General features: G+C 35.0%; 1 protein-coding gene across 6 annotated transcripts in view; it reads right to left on the reverse strand.

Moving 5' to 3' along the window:
* UBR3 (ubiquitin protein ligase E3 component n-recognin 3) overlaps positions 1–22291 on the reverse strand; it is a 333487-nt gene that overhangs the window by 256738 nt on the left and 54458 nt on the right. For 4 of the 6 annotated variants that reach the window (XM_080398890.1, XM_080398895.1, XM_080398896.1 and 1 more), the window contains 7 exons: positions 21380–21840; positions 17368–17456; positions 9121–9270; positions 8464–8597; positions 4977–5087; positions 2612–2824; positions 1674–1810 (listed from right to left, as the gene is read on the reverse strand). In XM_080398890.1, the coding sequence (XP_080255016.1) occupies positions 1674–1810; positions 2612–2824; positions 4977–5087; positions 8464–8597; positions 9121–9270; positions 17368–17456; positions 21380–21840 (1295 nt within the window). The remainder of the gene's footprint in view (positions 1–1673; positions 1811–2611; positions 2825–4976; positions 5088–8463; positions 8598–9120; positions 9271–17367; positions 17457–21379; positions 21841–22291) is intronic. The other 2 variants (XM_080398894.1, XM_080398879.1) reach the window with 1 other exon arrangement.

A 22291-nucleotide genomic window follows, 5' to 3' on the forward strand; every position in this document is an offset into this window, starting at 1 on the left:
ATCTTGCAGCTGATCTGCCAGGCCCTCTCATAAGTGATCTTATGTGTTACAGTAACAATACAGAAGGCTGAATCCAACACCTGAAAACCTTCAGCCACGGATAAATGGAAATTGCTGACACCAGTCTAGCCTAACAAGAGGACGTCATAATGAGTACAGGTGGCATATCCTCATCTTAGCGGTCAGTCATGATTCTTCTCTCCAGCAGTGCAAGCAGCAATAAAATGCTGTTCTGGTTTGAGGTATTTTTAACTCTTGGAACAAAAACAAAAATCTTGGGCTTAGAGTATTAGTACAAAAATAATAAAATATAGACATAGATATATTTAAAATATGTGTAGCTAGCATTTTTTAAAGTATGTAACATTACACCCAGAAACATATTGTAACACCTTTTTTTTACCATAAATAGTATGTCAAGTTATGGTTACAAGTAATCAATCATACTTTTATATGGGAAACATGAATTTTGAGTTCTTTGTGGTTTTGGAAGGATATTAAATTGTACTGACCAAACACAACATTGCTAAAAATCTCAACATTACTTACCCTTGTATAGCATATACCACTTAAAATAACACAGAATAATCTTTTAACTTGCTATGTATCAAATGTAATTGTTCTTCTTACTCAAGGCACAGTTAAGATACTCTTAAAGAATACAGATATTTATTTTAATAGACTTATAAAATAATCTAAGATGGAAGAAAATTTTGGAGATCAGATAGTCCAATCTTCTGTCAAAAGCTGAGCCTTAGATTTGATTATCCAGTCCTGCTAAGCCAAGTTTCGAGTATTTCCAGTACTTACATACTAGACACTCAGCAACTGGAGTTTATGAAACTGCAGTAAAAAATGCTACTGGATGATACAGTTTTTATGCTTGCACTTTCTCTGCAGTCAGCACCTTCCCTGCAGGCCTCAGTAAGCCAGAGTTTAGAAATTTGCTTAATGAGTATTTGAAACTTCTTACAAACTTGTTCTTATGGGAAAACCCTGCATTACATTACATCTGAACAGATAACCATTCAGAGCACCTTAACCTTAATGGTATAAATGGAAGGAGGGACAGTTATTTTCCTGGAGACAGTGTCTGTGACACTGAGAGCTATAAAACTGGAATCAAACATCACAGAGGAAGTGCTGGTAAGTCTTATTCACACGGAAAGAGATTCCTGGCTGCCGACATAGAAAAGGCTCCTTCTGTGACATCCATTTAAGTAAATAAAACTAATGTCTGACAGGGAGATTAAAAACACCCTGTAATTTAAAAACTAGCAATATGGCAGTAATATAGAAATGATCTCATTCTGCTAATTAGTAGTAGAGAAGATTTGACAGTTTGGGGAAGGAAGGTAGAAAAAGAAATTCAACATAAAATTTTAACATATGGAAAGCAAATCCTTGAATAAAGAAGAAAACCAGGTAAGTGTAAGAAAAAATATGTCCTCTAGGCTTTGTGCCGCTGCTGCATATACTAAAGATCAACTGAAGTGCACACCTTTACATCTTGCATATACCTGCATATGAAAAATCAGAAAATGCAACCTTGATGTACTAAGTACTCAAAAAGTACTTCTTGGAGAGGATGGATTTTTTTTTTTTTAAAGAAGTAAACTATACCATTAGTGAGAAATACAAAAGAAAAAGTACAAAAAGAAAAACATACCCACCTGGCTACTGAATACATAAACAGAAAATCATTGTCAGGTGATCCAGGAGTCTTACTATAATCTGTATACTTCTTCTGTGTGGTACTTTTTATATCTTTCATTACAGATTCCATTTCTTTACTGAGATTGGTTTCAGACTATGAACAAAGATACAAAAGAAGATTATAGTTAATTTTACCTGAAGAAGTGCAGTAGCTGATCGTAAAGAGTAGCACTTTCATATTTATAAAAACACATTTGCAGGTTATGAAAAAATATGCATTAAAAGCCAATATTCTGTCTCACAGAACTGTTATAATATTCTGAAAGTCATTCTGATTTGTTCTGAGTATGAAAACATCACTGTTTTGTCCATTTCCTAAGTTCAAGGACCTCACTGCTTGCATTATTTTAAAGTATATTTGCATTACACAAGTACATAAAAACAACACAAAGTATCTCCATCAAGACTGGAAGGTTAGCAAAATCTGAATCGTAGAATTAATTCTATTAGAAAGACCTCATGAAGCTTTGTAATACATAAGCACCTGCAAACTGCTCTTTCTGTAAAACAAGTAATCCATACTGAAAGTGTTCTTTAACATTCTTTAAATAGCTTCCAGTTACAAGGATATTGGTGGTTTTACATTGTAAATAAATTATAAATTAATTTTATATTATGTTACTCTATGCAAATTACTATGGAGAGAAGTGACAATGTACTCCATAAAAAGTTATATAAATCACATTTTTGTCATAGCTTTTTAATTGTTTGTTATTAGTAGGTAATGCAGTAAGTGCTGTAAATATTTTAAATCTCTTGATATTAAAAAAAAAAAGTATGCTGTTTTCCATGTCAGAAGAAAACGAAGTTTCCCAAGGTTCTAAGAGCTCAGAAATGCAACATAAAGTAAAAACTGACAGGTAGTGGCAAATTAACAAGGATCTTTCTGCCTTACACTGATGCTTACTGGGAAAGTTCCCAGCTGTTCTTGAAGATCTTCCACCTCTTGTACAAGATCTCGCATACACTTGTTACTATGACTTTGCCAAAGGCTTCTTTCCACGTTGTTTCCAGGATAACAAGGAAGAACACTGTTAGCAAATTGCCTACAGAGGGGACAGGTAAATTCTCCTTTGTCCACTGAAAAACCCTGGAGGACCTGGTCATTCTAAAAGAAAATAAAGAAGATGTAGCTGAAATTTGCAAAAGATTATAATTTTTTAGTTTGACATTTCGGATATAGCTAAAGAACTAAGTCTAAAAAAAAAAAACTGTAAAGAAAGAATAATTGGAATAGCTCCCCATTTTAGTGAAAAAGATCTTAACTACTAGAGACTGTCTTACAGTCCTACAACTCAATAAATTTTCCTAATTTTTTGTACTCCTCATGTCCCCATCATGAACAGGCTATTTTGAACATTTCACATGTGTTGTCTCTTTCTAGCAATTCCCATGAAGTTTGATACTCCCTTGATAAGATTTTTTAATTTATCAAAAGGCAATTTATTTTCAGCCATGAGAAATATTTGAAGATACTTCTCAGTACAGGCTGAAAAAAACTAGTCAAGTAGCCGTTGCAAGGCAGCATGACAAAACCACTATTTCATCTTTATCATGAAGGTTCAAAACGTGGACACAGAAGTATATGTTTGGGAAGTGAGGACATCTCCCAGGTACTCCTGTTTCTGGCAAGCAACCTTGCTTCAGCTTTGTGAATTGCCTCAACAGTTTCCCACTCCTGCGAGAACTACTAAGTTAATAGTCACTATAACTTAAACTCTAGGCAATCAGCCCAGAATGCTGAGGCTTTTACATACCTTTCTGGGATGTTGATCTCTGATTGTTTTATGTACAAATAAATGTTTCATTCCAGATGAATGTAAGTCTACACAATTTTTTCTGTTACCAAGAATGCTCAGAAATAGTCAAAATTATTATGCACTCATCTAGGTAGTAGTAATATACGCTAGGATCAAAAGTTAACTTAAATAATCTAGAAAGAATACAATGAGATGGAGTAACAGTTTGAGTTTAAGAAAGAATCCACCAGAAAAGAGACTTCAGCATCTTTATGATGCAAAAGATTACTTTTCCAAAATTCTGTAAAAAGAGATTCTACCATGAAAGCCCAGATTTTACTTAATTATCTTGATGACACAATTACCCCTGAAAGCATCTTTACAGTCATATGGAAAAGAACAATTAATCACGGGATCCAATAAAGGTGGCACACTTTCCCATTTCTCTAAAGTTAAGTTTCACAGTATGACCAATGCTGATACTCAAAATGCAAAGCACTGCACATAGTTTTTCTCAAAATGGAAACAAATCAACAAAACTTAGGAAAAAATAAAACTAAAATACCACATAAAGTAATCTTGAATAAAAAAAAGCAATTTCATATGCAACAAGAAGTTATCATTTAGTCTTTATTTTATTACACTAAATAATACACGAAGAAATGATTGCTTAAAATCTGATGACTTCTGCTGCTGAGCTTGTAATAACATTCTATGGTGCCACTCAAAAGATCTGCAATTGGGCTGTAAGAAGTTGAGAGGGGTAGAGGTGGCCAGCAACGTCAATGGAACACTACCCTGTTTACTCAAGACGTGAAAATAAATGGATGTCTTTTCTAGCCAACAATTTCTGAGGCTTGACTAACAAACTTAGTATTTTAAAAGCATATATAGCAGTAATTTCCCAACAGTATTTTTCCAAGGAGAAAAAAACCCCATGCATAATTCACAAGAGTTAAACTATTTTAAATCATTTCTTTTAACTGCATGCATATATAAATATATGTAACATATACCATACATAACTAAAGATAATAATAGCTGAATTTTTGTATTAAAAATTAACCAAAAGTTTATACTTTCAAAATTCGCCTCATGTTCTCTTCAGTTTCTCTGTAACTTCTAACACATATTCAACATCAAAATAGGAATCCATAAAATAGAAATGGAAAAAGTATAAGAAATGCTTAACCTGAATACGCATACCAAAAAAAAAACCAAAAAAACAAAAACCACCAAAAAAACCCAAACCAAAACCCAGTGATGTTTTTTAGCAACGGTGTTAATTTAGGAAAGTATTTTTCATAATACATCAGAATAACTACAAACAAAGTACTTTTTTTAATAATGTCAAGATGTCCTAAGAGATTTAGTATCTACAGCTCTTGAAATATAATAACATCTTATCCATTCATGTAAACCCAATCTTTATTTCTCAGAACTGAACAGCATAAATCCAATCGATTTCACCAAGAACAGTTCAGATCCAAATAAACAAAGGTGACCTGTAGTTTTACTTACCCGTAAAGACTCCATGTAAGATTTGTGACAATCTATGTGTAAAGTGTGACCACAAGTTTGTACATAAACACCTCCTTCCCAGCCTATTGACATTGCTTGCAGGCAGGAACTCTAAACCAAAGCAAAAACAGTAAGAAAAAAGAACAATATAGATCAAGTTATAAAGGTATTTACCACAACTTATTTTAAGATTTAAAAAATATGTAGTTTTTTTTATTTGCATGCTATATAATTAAAAGACATATGCTGTGGAAATGAAAAAAAAATTATAAAGTATTTACTTATGCTAACTTACATGGCTGCCATTAAACTGTTCTCACCAACAGAGCCAAACACTCAAGTTAAACTTCTAAAGTTCTTGTCACTTAAGATAATGACTTCTTTAAAGAACCTCCTGTATTACAGCATAAAGACTGCTCTAACTCTACCATCTGTTCCAATAGTACAAGTTATCCCATGTACTGGAGCAGTATATTCCCCTTATACATTTCATTCAGTTTTGTATATAATCAAAATAACAAGATCACAGTTATATAATTAAACCCCAATCTGTTATTAAAATTCAGCGTAAACACTTAGGGTTTCTAATGAGTTGTTGAACAATATTATATATAACACATCATGAAAGGAAAAGAGAACAAACACTTGAAGTTTTTTACTAGGATTTTTTTTAAAACATTGGCCTTATTCAAAGGCTGCATTTAAAGCCCACATGTCGAAAATAAAGTTATCTCACTAGTAGTTCTCAGAAAATAATGAAATGAAAAAACAGTCTTCCCAGGGAAACTTATGATAAGGAATTCTAGAAAATTCTCTTGCAGAATACCTAGATATAGCCAGTCTAATTATTAAATTTCCATTTCTGAAAAAATAAAAATGTAAACAAAAAAAATCATACACAAATTGAAATGTACGTTCTGGTTATATATTTAAAGAACAGAAAGAGTTTATGGCTATCAGAATTGGGAAACAATTTTTATTGTAGACTCACCCTAAAATGGTCTTAATTGCATGATGCAAAACCAAGGTACTACCAATAACAAACTCTGATAGATGCATTTTCTAAGGATGACTTAGCATCAAATTTCTTCGATTCTCATTGCATATGAACATGAAATCAAAACAAAATTACAAATTCTAACTACAAGACATGCTCCTTTTTACATTGCCTCAACCCGTCATTCATAATGTGGTATGACCCCCTCAGGCCATAGAACAAAAAAAACTTTCTTTTTCTTCTGCTGGCTCCTGCATAATTTAGTAGACTGCACGATTAGTAAGGTCATATGATATACCTGGATAAGACCCACAGGACAAACTGAGAAGCATTACTTATTACATGTATTTAATGAGGCTACTTAGTAACACTTGCAAAAGAAAAAAAAAAAACAAACCAAAAAAACAACCCAAAGCCTTTGCAGAAAGGATTTACTCTATTACTCTTGAGTTCAGAAATCAAGGGGATTCCAAAGCAAGTCATAGGCTTGGGATGGAGCACACCTATATCAAGTTATTGGTAACAGAGTACTATGTGATACTGAAAATAACTATCAATCTACTATATGAATTTTTGTCCTGGATTTGGAAAGAATTGGTCTATTTTGCCCAATCTGTATATAGCATGTAGCTTTTGAATATTTTTTCTAGTAGAATAAGCTAGACCATGTTTCATAACATAAAATTTTTACATCTAAGTGAAATGATTCACTTGCCTCCTGAAATCTGTTGTTAGAGGAAGGACACCTATTGGGAAGGACACAGCTGATAAACAAAAGGACTTCTTATTGCTTAGCTCAGCTGAAAAAGACACTCAAGACACTAACAGATGTTTCCATTTTTATGCCAAAAGAAATCTAAGGATTAGTTCTTCTATGCAGAGACATTTTTTTCAGCACAGTAGTGACCTGGAAACTCAAAAGCAAGAATAGCTAATTCAACCAATGTTTGAATCAGAACTGGAATTTTTGCAAAAAGGATGCATTTTCTCATTGCAAGCCAGTGTACTTTGGACTAATCTTTTGGTAGTGTTACTGCATAGAAAGGGAAATATACATTTCAGTAAGATCAAATTTTTTAGCAACATTTTGCTTGGAATTTGTTCTATTTGTAGTATGCAAACATGTAAAAATAAAGCCACAGTATTGCTTCAATGTTTTTTACCACTTCAGCAGGAAAAAATAACCATTAACTGTGAAACAAACAAACATCATCAATGTCAAAAGAAGAAAAGCTTATCCACAGATTCTTTCTGAACTAAAAAAAAATGTCTTTTGTTCAGAAATAATTCCTGCTTACACCTTTAAAAGTTTTACTTTCTAGCAGGGGAATGCATATTTGCCACAGGAAAGGGTGGCTTTTCTGAAAATATTGCCCAACTTTTAAAACTGTATCAAAACAATTATGAAATTTACTCTAAATTAATCTACATAAGCAAGCTTGGTTACAGTTGGCAAATTTCAATTATCTGTGGATGACAGAATGTGAGAAAGCTAGCAATTGTGTCAGAGTAAGAATTGCCACTGTTTTTAATCTTTAAAGGCAATATTTAAGCTTCTAAAGGCTGATTATTTAGTTAAATCTGCCTAAGAGCTGTTATGTCACCTGGGACTAGTCTATCAGAGCTAATTTAGTGTCATAGGTTATGTATTCTTCTCCCCCAAAATGACTTCTGAGAAGAGTTATATATTACCTTATACAGTTGTTTTATACGCTAGCAAGGCAAGTCACTGGCAGCACTTCCACAAAGGTCTACAATTGTACAAGTCCCATTAAAAACAAGAATTTGCTCTCAAAATTAAGTATGAAAAGGTGTTACGTGGCTTTGTGAAGCATTTCAAAACTGCTTGGAACAGCTAACAGAACTGCTGTTACAGTAGTAACATACCAATACAGACAGTAACACACCAATTAATGTAAAAACTGAGCTTCAGTAATGTTGTGCAGAGTTGAGGACTCGGCAGAAGAGAGTGAAGTCTTCTGCTGGTCCCTCCTTCCCATCCACTCACCTTCCCCATCTCTGTAGTGGCTCAGAAAACTGTTACAGGTTAAAACAACTCTTTCCACTCACTCTGTGCTGCCAAAATACTTTTAACTGATTAAGAGTAATTCCTTGATCAGGTTCTCTGAATAGCTGCAGGAAAACTGGTGTTTTGAAAGTAATACCTAAGAGAGCAAAACCACATCTCAATGGTGTGGTCACACCAGATTGTGAAATATCTTCTTCTAGAGAATATGTACACGGATACTTAATGACTATATAGCCTTTAGGTATACTGGATGTCTATGCCAAAAATATAACTAGGGGAAAACCAGATGCTATTTAAAAATAAGGACCCTATCACATGTAAACACTTTGAAACATTTGCAACATGACAAAGTGTTAACTAAATGTAGAAATGAAACTAGGAGGACTCTTAAGTTGTAATTTGATTTACCTTATTACACAGTTTTTTCATAAGTGGTAGTATTGTTCATATGAAATACTTACATCTTTAAAGTATCGCTGTAAAGTTGTAAGCCGTACATCATGCAGTGTTGCACAGGTATCCCTAGGGTATATTTGCTCCTCTTCAGTAGTTGGTAGTCTCTTTGGCTCAGTGCTGTTGCGGCACTGTCCCAACACTATGAAAAAAAGCGGCAATAATGAAAGCAATGGATAAAATATGCTAAAAAATAAGAAAACAATCAGGAAATTCTGGTTTGTAACTACAATGTGCTTTGTTGATGTTAAACAGTAAAAAAGATTATTAAAGAAACTAAATACTGGAAGTTGTAGTTTTGCACTTGTATGTGAAGTATATATACACACACACATATGTAGGTACATACAGACACACTGATGGCTTTTTTTTTTCTTTTTCCTTTCAATACCTATTTTCCTGCAGGTGCAGGTCCGTTATATACTGCTGGGTTTGGAAAAGCTAACTGGAACTAGGAAGAAATTAAACTCTTTGCTCTTTTCCCAAACATTTAAAAACTTTCTCAGTACCCTTAGACCTACACATGTGCCTCATGGAGGACCATCCACAATAAAGAGGAGATTCTGTCTTTCTAGGTTCCATGAGACACATGGATGAGAAACATTTATGAACACGTATTAAAAGCAGCAGAAACACTGCTTGTCCAATAAGGCACACATTCATACCTGAGGATGCTTGTAATAGTACAACTAGCCCTGTAGGTCTGTCTTCAGTAGAAGGGCCACTTTGTCCACAAATAACACAATCATATATTGCCTCAGAAACATGCTGTTCTGATGTAGCTACCTCCATGGCAATATCAGCATCTGGCGATTCTAAAAAATGATAAGAAAATTGTTATTAAACAGAGGGAGAGAAATCCAATTGCATCCACACTGAGGTAGTGATGAAAAAATCCAGAATGATTTCTCTAGTTTATCTGCAACTAAAACATTGACAGTTACTTGAAACTAACCTTGCTGCTTCAAAGAGAAAGACACCTATGCAACAAACTATGAGTTTTCCCGTGTTAAAAATCATTCCCAATGGAACTGTTTAGTTAAAATTTTGCATTAATCTCTTTAAAACTTCTAAAAAACAGAGATCTAACTTGTATTTCATTAGATACTATATCGAAAACTCTGAACACAGAGAGATGAAGGACAATGAATACCAATCTCTACTAAAACTGTTATTTGCTTGTAACTGACTCTGACTACAATTAGAAGGAAAAAGTTAATGTGGAGACCTTAGAAATAATTTTAAGATGCTTAGACACAGTGAATGAAATGTGTAACTAAAAAGAAAAGGTGGGGTTTTTTTAATATGAAGCTCAAACAATCTTAAAAATTTGGGGTGTATTAAGAAAGTGATCTGCTGCTACACAGCAGATGGTTAGTTTGATATTTACTGTATACAAGATTTATTAGAGATCTCGTTTTCTAATGGTCCACTTCATTATTTCCTAGGTGCACAGACCGAAACGTTCGAGGCTAAGGACTAGCTTCAAAGTATTGAAGCAATAGCACTTGAGGTAGCTTTGTTCACATGACAGTGGTACTGGTTTCAGGGCAGGGGGCTAAGCAAAACAGAACCAATTTTATGTTATGTTACAACTGAAAGTAAGAATTCTTTATCGTCTTGAAAGAAAAGCACCATACAACTAAATGATCCTGTCCTGACTGTTCAGGAAAACTTACAATCAGCCTCTTGACCTAGAATATAAGGGTGCTTTGTTTCTATCCTAGAAGAGAGTTTTGTCACAGAAAACCACTGTCTCCCTACCTTCAACCATGCCCTTTTATCTCCTTGATTAAGTAGGCCAAGGAGCTGGATAAAGAACCCAAAAACCTTGAGTGCACCAACAGTTCTCATGCAAAACTGCTTTTAGAAGAGCTGCTCTCTTCGGAAAGTCCACTACAAGTTCAGCACAGGAGGCCTGCTGCTACAAGGAGAGGCATGTTGGATGCTAGGCAGCATCCTTCTTTGCTATGAAGAGCTCCATGCAATGCTCTCTCTCACAGGGCAGAATCAAAATTTCACAGTTTTAGTTACTATTGACTTCCCAGTTAGTTACTGAGGGTCATACGAAAATTAATTCTGATCTTCATTGATACGCAGTTGTTAATATTGTACACACGTCTATCACCATCTAGTGGCAGCCAGATGTACAAGGAAAGAAAAAGCAGAATGCATCAACTGCCAATGTTTTTTAAGTCCAAACATCCAGAAAACTTAGGAGCATCGTAGCACAGAAGGGAGGAAGTCAACTCTAAAGCTATTTTTTTATAGTTAACATCATCTTGTAATTGTGTAGCACACACTCACGTATACCTGTGTATCAGAAGGAAATCACACAAGAATTAGAGGGTCCAGCCTTATTTACCTTTCTAAAATAGTCAATACAACATAAAATATGCATCCATTCAATATTTTTTAAGAAGTGTAGAAAGAGAATGTAGTGTGTCAATCCGATTTTGAACAACTCAGTGCAAGTCCTCAAAATCAGTCAACATTTAACTTACAAAAGAACATTAATTCATCACAAACTGCGTATTTTAAACTTGAAGGAAAAAAATACAGATCTTAGTATTTAAAAAATGTTTCAAACCAATTCAATATATGCAATCTATACTTTTATTGCCTATGTGCAACATGCACATAAAAATCAGGCTAATTTAATTTTAGAACTCGATCAAACGTATGTTTCCCTCACATCTATTTAGATCTAGAGCCAGACTACTTTGGCAAACAATAAAATTTCAAGGAAAATAAACTTTTACTATCAAGGAAGACTTCCTAATAAAATAATTTCCCCCAGAGCTAATGAAAGAAAACAAAGTCAACTTCCACAAAATCCATGGGTAAGAGAAATTAGCAACAATTTAAAATCTCAAATAATTAAGCTGAACAAAAACCCAAACCAAACAAAAAAAAACATTTGTTTTTGAATGGACTATGATAAACATCGATTACTGGCTTAAACTAGTTGTTAGCTTCTTTGGAAGCTAAGACTCGAGCCATGGTTTGTTTGAAAAGGTACATTTTGGCAGCGTAATTCCTGGCATGAAAGTATATCAGTGGCAGTCCAGAAAAAAGAAAACAAGCTATGCATGTAACAATGATCTCAATCTTGTCTTTCTTGCCTTCCTGAGTTTTGCCTCTGTGGAGCTCCTGTGGAAGCAACAGACTCTGCCTCATCAGCTACGTGATCTACCTACACTGTCAAGAACCAGGACAAACATGTTTCAACTCAAAATACTGCTGAAAATGAGACAAGACTCTTTCCTGCAAACCTTCTTCTAAAATATTTCATTAATGCATTGGTACTTGTGAATATAAAGTAACTGTCATGTCTCCATTCTACTTCACTTTCAGTTAAATATATCCTATTTCACATAGGGAAACACAAAACTAAACTGCATTAGTACTCATATGGAAGCTTAAAATGCCCAGAAAACATGTAGCTCCACACCTTGCCCCCCCCCCCCCCCCCCTTCTTTTTTCACCATTTCATATAAACAGAAATACAGGATTGCTTTGTGTTTTTCATGGCAACCTGTGAAGCATTTTTTTAAAATGACTGGAGTTGTAATGCTATTTATGTCATTTAAAAAATACAGGATCTTACCGAATTTTAAAGCATGAGCTAACATTTCCTAGCTCCCTGGATGCAATTATAAAAAGACACCTTAATAAAACCAATTATTTTATTAAGTGTCCTTTTATATCGATGAGAAGTCTTTCTAGTTAAATATTGATTGTAACATAACATAAAATTCCTTCCACTGTGGCTATAAACCCCCACCCAAATCACCACCAAGAACTGTTAGGTGAACAAAGCTACATCAGTTGCAACTAAGAGCTGAAGGATCATCTAAATCTCCTTATTTTGCTTCCACTGATGCACAAAACTCCAGCAAATTTTGCTGACACTAGGAAGATAATTCCATGAAAAATAACATTGTGTTACGTCCCAGAACCATGTTGCCTTCTTGAACGCCAAGGGAATCCTTACCAGCTATTTGCCAAGATACTGATCTTGAGGTGTATTACTCCTCCACCTTTCAAATAGGTTTTGTAGGAGTCTGCAGTTTTGTTTGGCATGAAAACCGCTGGCACCCAAAACAAGACACCTCATCACTCCACTGGAGATTCAGAAAGTAGGTAATGGTAACAGGAGAGCAAAGAAGACCAAGGCAGCTTTAGCTTCTAGTCATGACTTCACTAGCCAGGCAGCAGTCACATGAGAAAGCAAGTGTATTTTAATGTCAAGCATTCTCTGGAATACAACCAGTGACGCTTACAGTTTAAAACTCTGACTCTCCAAAGATTTAACCTAACTGATTTCACAGAGACTTGCCCTGATGATGTCAACTTGCGTGAAGAAGGCGCAAATTTGAAATACAAGGTAAGACACATGGTATTGGTATCACTTCACCAAGTTTCTCTCATGAGGTGTGTCTAATGTTGTAACACACCCCACCCCCTTACAGTGGGTTCTGGGACTTAACTTTGCCCTTGTGAATTATTTCAGAAATCTGGATAAATATGAACCTCATTAAAAACAAAGATAAAAACACTAAAGGCCGATGAAAACATTTAAACTGCAACAGAAATCCAGGGTAGTGCCAAACACAATCATTCCCATGGGTTTTTAAAAAAGTTAATTATTTAGCTCTTTGCTCAGTTTTGTACCAACAGGAGCGACAGACCCAAAGTTACAAAACCCTAGGATTCCCTACCTCCTAGCAAATACTGATCGGTCTGCTAAAATCTAGCACACTGTTTTCTTGCAGAATACATTTCTGCCTGAATTTTCTTTAATTTCTACTCTCCAGAGTTGAAGATTCACTCCCATTCTTTCCCCTATCCAGCAAATCCCCAGAACCAAAAGGGCTTTGTAAACACAGTAAATATAGTTTACAATCTCTGTTGACGATAGTCAACATTTTTCCTGCTGTATACATTACGTGTCAAAGTAGCCCCTTGGCATCAAAGCAACCATTAGTATGCTAATATTTTTTGCCCTGACCCAGCATATATATTCTCAGGAGATCAGTACCTAATTTATTTTTCTATCTGGGTTCAGAAGATTGAGCGTTAGGAAATGTGTGTCACCTTGCATTAAAACTCTGCACTTCTTTTTAACTCTAGCTAAGGAACAAAGCTTGAAGGACAAAAATGACGTCCTGCCAAGACTTCACATCACAAGAAAGGAACACAAAGATGATACTGCATACTTACCACAAGGCATTAACAAAAATAAATAAATAAATTACATTGGGCACTTCAGAGACAGCAAAACTATTGAAGGAATGTTAGATATCCTAAAATCTGTAATTCAAAATTAAACAATTTTCAAATTTTCACTAAGATGCATTTGATTAAGTTCAATAGCTTGCCTGGAATGGATCGTAATATTTCATATTTATAAAACTTAGATAGACAGATCGTTACAAATATCACTGTAATTTGTTAAAGACTATTAACACAGAGCAGAGGGACTTGTGTTCTTATCAAGTCCTGCCTGAAAGGCAGTGAAGTTTCAAAAATCTCTGTCATGGAGATCCAGAACACAACAGAAAAATGATAGCCTCACACTAAGTGCCCTCAAGACGAAGATGTAAAAGTAGCTATTGCTAGGAGACTAGAAAGCCTATGGATTTGACACTGTATGTCACCACATGACAAAACACTTTTGATGCACTAGACACCATCCTCAGGTATATGAAGAGCTCTATCTGCTGCTCTTAGAATGATGCCTCTTGGTTTATTTTTCTGCTTTTTACATTTGTCCTGCAGTCAAACAGCTAAAGACAGCACAGTGGATTCTGTTCCATCCTAGTTCATTAACATAAACTGTTTCTAAATTTCACTTAATTACTTCCAGGCAAGCTTGAATGGCAATGTAGTTCTGCAGATGTCACAAAATATAAATAGAAAGTAACAGGGGGCACAAATGGAAAGGGCTACATAATTGGAATTTTTCCTACAGTGATTATATGCAAGAAAATGCCAACCTTTACTTTCAGAATCTCAGATGAATTTGTGAATTCCAGTTCAAATAAATAGTTTTTGCTGGTAAAATGAGACACATTTAATATTGAAAAATGAACATGTAATTGGGTAACTTCCTTTTAAGCTATGTTTCATTGCAGCATCTCAATAACCAAAGAAGAGGAATGCCTTAGGGGATTAACAGTGGCTCTATGCACTTTAATAAACACTTTGGAAACTATTAAGTTTATGGGGTTTTAATAAAATAATCTTTAAGCTTTGGCTATTCTCCATTACCCCTACCATCTAGACACATTTCTTTCCAGACTATTTTCAGTCTTCCACACTGTCAAGAGAAAGCTATTATGAAATCTTTTAAGTGTTATGCCCAAAACCAATCAGATCAGTTCTCACATTTTACCACTGAATCACATCCACATTTCATAGGTAAGTTTTAAATGATTATAATAATAATCATTTGCCCAAATGACACCAGCTAAATCAGTGACAGAGCCAGGGAGCTGAGACTTCACGATCCCTGCCTTCTGACAGCATTAATACTGTTACAACAAACAAACAAAATTAAGAAATAAACCTACTGCTGAATTTTAACCTATAATAAAACTAACAGGTAACAGAGTTTGAATGTGTGAGAGCTGAATGCATTTTAATTGATTGGTTTTAGTATGAAAGGATTTTTTTGTTTTCAAACATACTATTTCAGCACAGACATGATATAATTCATGGTAAGCCTACTAAATATTTGCAGTAGTTTTAAATTGCATCACTCCTGAAAGACTAGTTTCAGAATTCTTACCATGTCTTGTGTTTTAAAATTAGAGTAACAATGGTTTCTGCAACTTGTTTAATAATTTGCTGTGTAGAGACTGAATTCACAGCTGAACAAATTAGTTAAGTTAAAAAAAAAATAGAGCAAACTGAAGAAAATATTCCTGGCAAACAATTATTTAGGTTTTTAAGTAAGTCCTACACACTATAATGGAATACATACTTCCTTTCTGCAATGTATTTTAATGCCAGTCAGAACATAAAAGCTAGTTAATACTGGGCTATAGTACAAATTCAGTCAATTCTGATCACAAACTTAGAAAACAGTATGACAACCTAAAAGACACAGAAAAAAGTGGGTGAAAAAGCAAAACAATTATTTAGCTAACACAATGCCTAGAATTCTATTAAATTGTTGCCAAGAAATGTCTTCATGCAGAACAACTTTATGAAAATGTAGTCCATTAAGTTGACTCTATCTGGTACTGTGCATGACCTTGTTTAATTGCTAACACTACATTTTATGTTAAGATAGCTGAACTTATTAATTGTTTAAATGCTAAGAAACAAACAACTAAAGTGTTGCATGCCCAAGATTTTTTTAATGAACAATCATATGCGCAAAAGTGCAAGTCTGCCTGTTACAGAAATTAAAGGTTCTTTTTAATATTTGACATATATAGTTAAGTAAAAGCTAAGTGTTCCCAGTCCTCGACACAGATAAATGTTGTGTAATTTACTGAATTAACTACTATGCTTCATCCACAAATCAAAGCAGTTACCTTAAACAGCTTACAAAACTCAAGCATGGAGTATTTATGTATCCGTATGTATATATGCAAATACAGCTATGACAGGTAAATATATATACACACATGTGACTGCATATATAAAACCATTAACTTCAAAGTTGCAATATCAGGAATTCAAATATAGGTGACTGCAGAATCAAAGTTTCCCAGCTGCTTTCAGTTAGCCACAACTGTAAAAATACTTCAATCACATATTTCAGTTTTTAGTAAGTAGAACTGCACATTTCTTCTTCCCTTCTTACTTCAATAAACAGATTCAAAAGAAATAGCTACCCATTTAATAAAAGCATGACTTAAACTCATTTTTATCTGTGAACTTTGTGTTGTATTGCACACCCTCCAAACATAACACCATATATATGGTCATTAATTTGCTAAAGAAATTTCAGTGGCTGCTGTATCCAAGACCTTTGTAAATATAAAGAAACAAATCTTCTCAGCAACCTATAAACTGACAAGAATTTAACAATTTTAAAAAACAGACTTTTTCAGCAAAACCAGTTGTCAAGAAGTTTCTTACCAGTGCTTAAACTCAAATCAAAACAACATAGCAAATGATATTTGATTGAAAGGGGGAGAAATGAGAAAAAAAACCCCTGCTTTTTCTTATCTTTCAAAGGTGCTAATTTTCAATGTTGTAATCCAGATGAAAATATTTTCTATTCCTCAGTTAAACACAAGCAAACTAGTCAAGATTATGCACTTCTACACAGCAGAACCTGAAAGAACTTATCCCCAAGAAAAACAAGAGCTGATTCTGCTGTAAAGCCTGTACTCAAAACAGAACGCAATGTTATTACAGCAACTGAGATGATCTAAAAATTATGCGTTCCTTAATTCTATACACAAATTTAAAATGCATAATTTTTACCTTATCAAAATTTGAAGCTCTGTGAAAAATAATCTTAAATTTTGTTACTACGGATTAAAGAAAATGCAATCTTTAAGACAAACTAACTCTGGGATACTTTAAGGTAAATACTTCAAAACATACCACACATTTAATCATTCCATCCACTGTGTATTAAGAAAAAATAGGAATAAAATTATGTGCTACGGATAATGTGTTCTCTTTTAAACATTTGCAAGATTATTTAATATATTCTTTAGCAATTATGAATTCAGTATTACCTGTCCTAGAAAACACAACTTTAAGTCTCTGAAGTACTTAGTGAACAGGTGGATACAGTAGTTTGATCTGAGGGGAGGGGTTTTTGTCTGTTTGGGTAGTTTTTTTTTTTTAAACTGTTAAGAGTAAAAACCTCAATAGTAACGTCGAAATAAAAATAAATCAATAAAAAAAAGCAAGCCATCAACTACACAAAAACTTACCAACATCCATGGCAGTTTCCATGAAGCTTTTCTGCCTTGAGGCAAATTCAGCCAACAATTTCTGTTGCCTTTCTCTGGCCTTCTGTCGTCTGAGTGAAAGAAGCAGGGGAAAGAGAGAAAAAAAAAAGAAGAGTATATATAATGAAGGAAAAAAATTAGTTCATAGTGTCAGGCTGATTACAGTCACCACCTTCGGCAATCTAATTCAAAATTCAAATTTTCTCTTGATAAAGGATTAATTTTCAAGCCTTAAAAAAGAATCTCTTTTAAAGTAGTTTTATAAGAAATGAGATTTATCTTGTTTTGAGTCTGAAAGAATAAAATCCTGCCCTAAAAAACTATTAGGACTTAGCATCATAAGAAAAAGAACCCAAGACCTTACTTTGGGAAGTTATTTTGTTTATTACATAAGGGAAGTATAACAGAGTGAAATGCCAACCATTGCACAAAAACAAGTACTCTTGGGAGCAACTAACATTTACAAAATAATTATGATGACGATAATAATAATAGCCTACCTCACTCATTTTTGATATCAAGCTTGATGCCAAGGGAAACAATTATGAATAATTTATTTTCCAGCTAAGGCTCCTCATACTGGTTCCTCTCCCTCACCTCCACCCAAGACAGTGGTCACCAACAGCTTTTATACTTGGACTTGAAGTTTGAGATTGCTTCCAGACTGAAGGCCCTCATCTCCCTGCAGCCAACATGACTTCAATAACTTTTTCCTCATCACTTAACACAGCTCAGATTTACAAATAGAAGATGTTAGAGACTAATTGTTGTCTGTCCTTCTGTTTAAACTGTATTAGTGATCTGTACAAGGCTCTAGGACCAGCTATTCTATAACTCCCTATATATACATACTGCAGCGGGTAGAGTTGATGGATGTAAAACGATGAAGAAAATAGACATTGATTTTATTCTTCCTGTGGTACCAAGAAAGGATCTTCACTATGACAAGAGTTTACGAAGAGTGGAAATGGGAGAGTGCACGTGGGAAAACCAAAAAAACCCACCCTCCCACCACAGCTGCTCACCACATGGCACATGCGAAGCCCTACGTGCCCCACTGCCGGGGCTTTTGCACAGCACGTCCCCAGCGTGGCCAGGGAACTACAAACTCTATGCATCAGCATTTTCAATTAATTTTTTTCCCCCCACTCAGAGATGACAACTAAGAAGGGATTTAAAAACATCACTTGGCATCTGATATGCTGATGGGTGAGTCCTCTTCAGTTTCCAGCACTGCCTAATTATCACTGTCTCAGCACAGGTCCACAGGGATGTACAAGCATAAAGCAGCTAATATACTGTAACCTGTTATCCTGAGGTGGCTTGTTTATAAGTCAAAGCCTCTAACTTGTTTTCTTAAAGGCACCTTAATACCCCACATATCTCTGCCCATTTATCTTTCACATAGTACAGCCACCACTTCTCAAAATATCTTCTCTTACAACAATCCTGATTCATTATTCTGAGGATTGTACCAGGGCATTCATTAAACCTGCTTTTATTTATTTCTCCCTGGGAATTTCTCAATATATGCCTTGACCAAAAGCAGAGTGACTGTAAATAGAAGCCTTTAATAAGAAGACATAAACAAACTCTGACAGATTCAGTACAGCTCAGTAATTTTCCATGATGGCCCATGGGAGGATGACACTGCAATTGAAAAAATACTGCAAGCAGCTCAAGCTCTCCTCCAATTCCGTATTTCAGTTTCTATGGAGACAACCCATTGCCTGAGTGATGCCAAGTTTGTCATTATATGTTGAAGTAACCAAAAGGATGACCACTAAACACTCACAGTCTGCTTGGTCTTCACCAATATAAAACTGGACTTGGGAGAAAAAAACCCCAGAACAAAACAATCAGAAAGAAAGTAAAAATTGCAGCTTGGCTATATGAGCACTGTCAGTCTATAAGACTAGTCATTTCAGTTATCACACTGTCCATTAATAAAATTCATGGGTCCCCCCAATGCTGTTATGGATTTGGGGAGAACAAGAGTCGCTCAGAACAACAAAGAACTGGAAAAATTTATTTTCATCATTGTGTTAGCCCCAGAATTCAACTGAAAACTTAAAAGTGCCCACAGTAGATCCTTGAAATTATCACATCATTTGCAGGGAGAAAGGAATAACCTTACCCTTTTTCTATATGAAAAGTTATTTGATTCATTGATTCCTGTGCTTCTCCTGTACATAAATGTAGCACTACTGAGTACCACAATAACGAGCAGGTGTCCAAGATGTAGCTGTGTTTTATCTAAAGCAGCCACTCAGTCTGGCATTTTTTGAAAGACAGTTTTACATGCTAAACCTTGACCATTTCTCTCATTCACTGAACTATTACAAGAGATGTTGAAAGTTAAGCCTTTAACTGAACACTTGCAAGAAAAAAAAATTTTACTTTGTAAAATATGTAACTTGCAAAAAATTTTAAATCTATTTTCATTTTTGTAATGTTTAATTTTCAAGTACATTCTAGGTCTTGAACATATCATAGAAAATTTAATGAAAAATCTATTTTCAAACAAATAAAAATAGCAGGATAAATAAAAGTAATCCAGAAACCAAGTCAGGGGGCTGCATGTTTCTATGCAAATTTCTAGAACCATAATCGTGATGACCTTTAAAAGTCCCTTCCAACCCAAACTAGTCTATAAACCATTAATACATCAAAATACCGCATGGACAAACACTCAAGATTATTCTTGTCCATTCCACCCTATGCACTGTCTCTACTTCAGTTAATGTAGTAAGTACTCTGACCCCACACTCTCTGACCGTCTAACATTATCCACTGTCCTCTCACTTCAAATGACATCTTTCACTCCTGCACTACCCAATTATCAGTCTCTTCCCACTGCCCAACTCCAGCCAACTATTTTTCATCTCTCAAATGCCAATGTCTTATTCATGCCCTCCAGCTATTTGCATTCCTCTTCCACATTCTCCTTCTCCTATCAACTCTCAAGACCCCATCCTCCCCCACTGAGATTTTAATTAAAAATTCGTTCTTTCCATTCCTACTCTTCTTTGAGTATTTCTGTCTTGACAACCCAGTTCCCTAAATTCCCCAACTTGCCAGGTTGAACCTTCTCAGGTTTCCCATGTCAGCTATTCACTTGACCTGGCATCTCCCCTTTGCTCACTATTACATTGACCAGAAGGTTTCTCCTTCCAGTCCCAGTTTTCAGCTCTGCCCCTGCTAATCCTAGTTTTCACATCTGCTTCTCAGCTGTAGTGGCTGTCCTCTAGGCATTTGAACTGGATGATTCCTCTTCCATAGGACTCACACACCAACACAACATTTGCTGAAAGCAGACGAGAAGCAGCTCTCTGCATTCAGTTTTGATAGTGCTAGTATTCTGGGTGCTCTCAGGACTCACTAAGCCCCAACTTCAATCTCAGAACTGTCTGAGCTTTTTCCCAAAATAATTTCAGCCCAAGACAGACATCTGGCATGCAGGTTTTCAGGCCACATTATTAAAAAATATGAATCTAATTTTTAAAAAACTAAAACCAGAATTTGAAAATTGAATGTGTCAGACAAGCAAAAAAAAAAAAAAGACAATTATAAAATCCACATATAGTAAACAAACAAACAAAAATAATCATGGTGTGATGTGTGTATATGAATGACCAGACAATACAAATAAAAAAAGTTTCCAATTCTTCTTGAGGTTAAGCCTCAAAAGTTAACATAACCTTAATTCTGCACCTTTGTATGTTTCCGTAGTATACATGGCAACATGAAGGATGAGCATGTATATCACATAAAATCACTATGAAAGTTTCTAATTTAAAGATCTAACTTAGCAAGGTGGCATACTCTTCCTCAATACCCACGTAAATCATGTATATTCAAAATAGATAAAGAGAACTGCAGAATTAAGACTTACTCTTTTAATAATTCATGCAAAGACCTAGAGACAATCAATCAATACATGTACAACACACACTGCCCTTCTACCACCCCTTTACTTTGTTATTTATGTTACCTTTCTTCCTTATCCAAAGTTTTCTTCTCTGCAGAACTAATCTTTTTCGGTGGTACAGGAGGTGTCACTTTTCTGCATATCTCTTCAATTATACGTTTATTCAATCTGCTCTGTACAGCAGCTTTCAACAAAATTCTTTCTACTGCTGTCATTCCATCACCGTGAGAGTATCTTGGAATTTCAGGGTGGATTAAAACATCCACATCATCCAACCATGGAGGATAGTAAGAGTTTTGCTTTCCTGAGAGTTTGTGATGCAATTTAATCAGCAAGGACAGTATACTTTCCTTGACTTCTAGAATGGCTGTGGTTAGCTGTGGAGTTGCACCGGGTGCTGACCATTTCATTGACGTTTTGGGCCGAACCACTTGATTTGCCTCACTGGTGTTCCGATTGATGATCTCCTGAAATTTCTTCCTACGTTCTGCGACCAAACTGAACACTTGAGCTGTCCCCGAGTTCTTGGGAAAAAAATTACAATGTTTAATTTTCAAAAATACAAGTATAAACAACACACATTCATAAAACCATAGTAAAAATTTTAAGATAGGAGGAAAAGCACAGAACATTTTAAGTTTCCTCTCTCCTTCCAAAACCTACTGAAATTTGGTATAGCAAAATACTAAGCCTGCATTCGTATTTTTATACAAAGCTGTTATACACAGCTGCATAAAAAGCCAAGGACAAAATGAGAATACCATCCATACCAAAACAACTAACAACGGGCTTTGCTCCAGTGAAACTTAGAATTCTGTTCTCCAAGTAATATTTCCTCATTTTCTTCTGGAATATTCGTAACTTCAGGATCTTTATGTCATTTAAATGTCTTCAATAAAATCTATTGAGCACTTTTGCACAATGTAATTCATAATCCCACACAGGTGAGCCCACATATCACCATGGGTGTTGTCC

Source organism: Falco punctatus (genome assembly GCF_963210335.1).
Source record: "Falco punctatus genome assembly, chromosome: 8".
In the NCBI taxonomy this organism is placed as follows: domain Eukaryota; kingdom Metazoa; phylum Chordata; class Aves; order Falconiformes; family Falconidae; genus Falco; species Falco punctatus.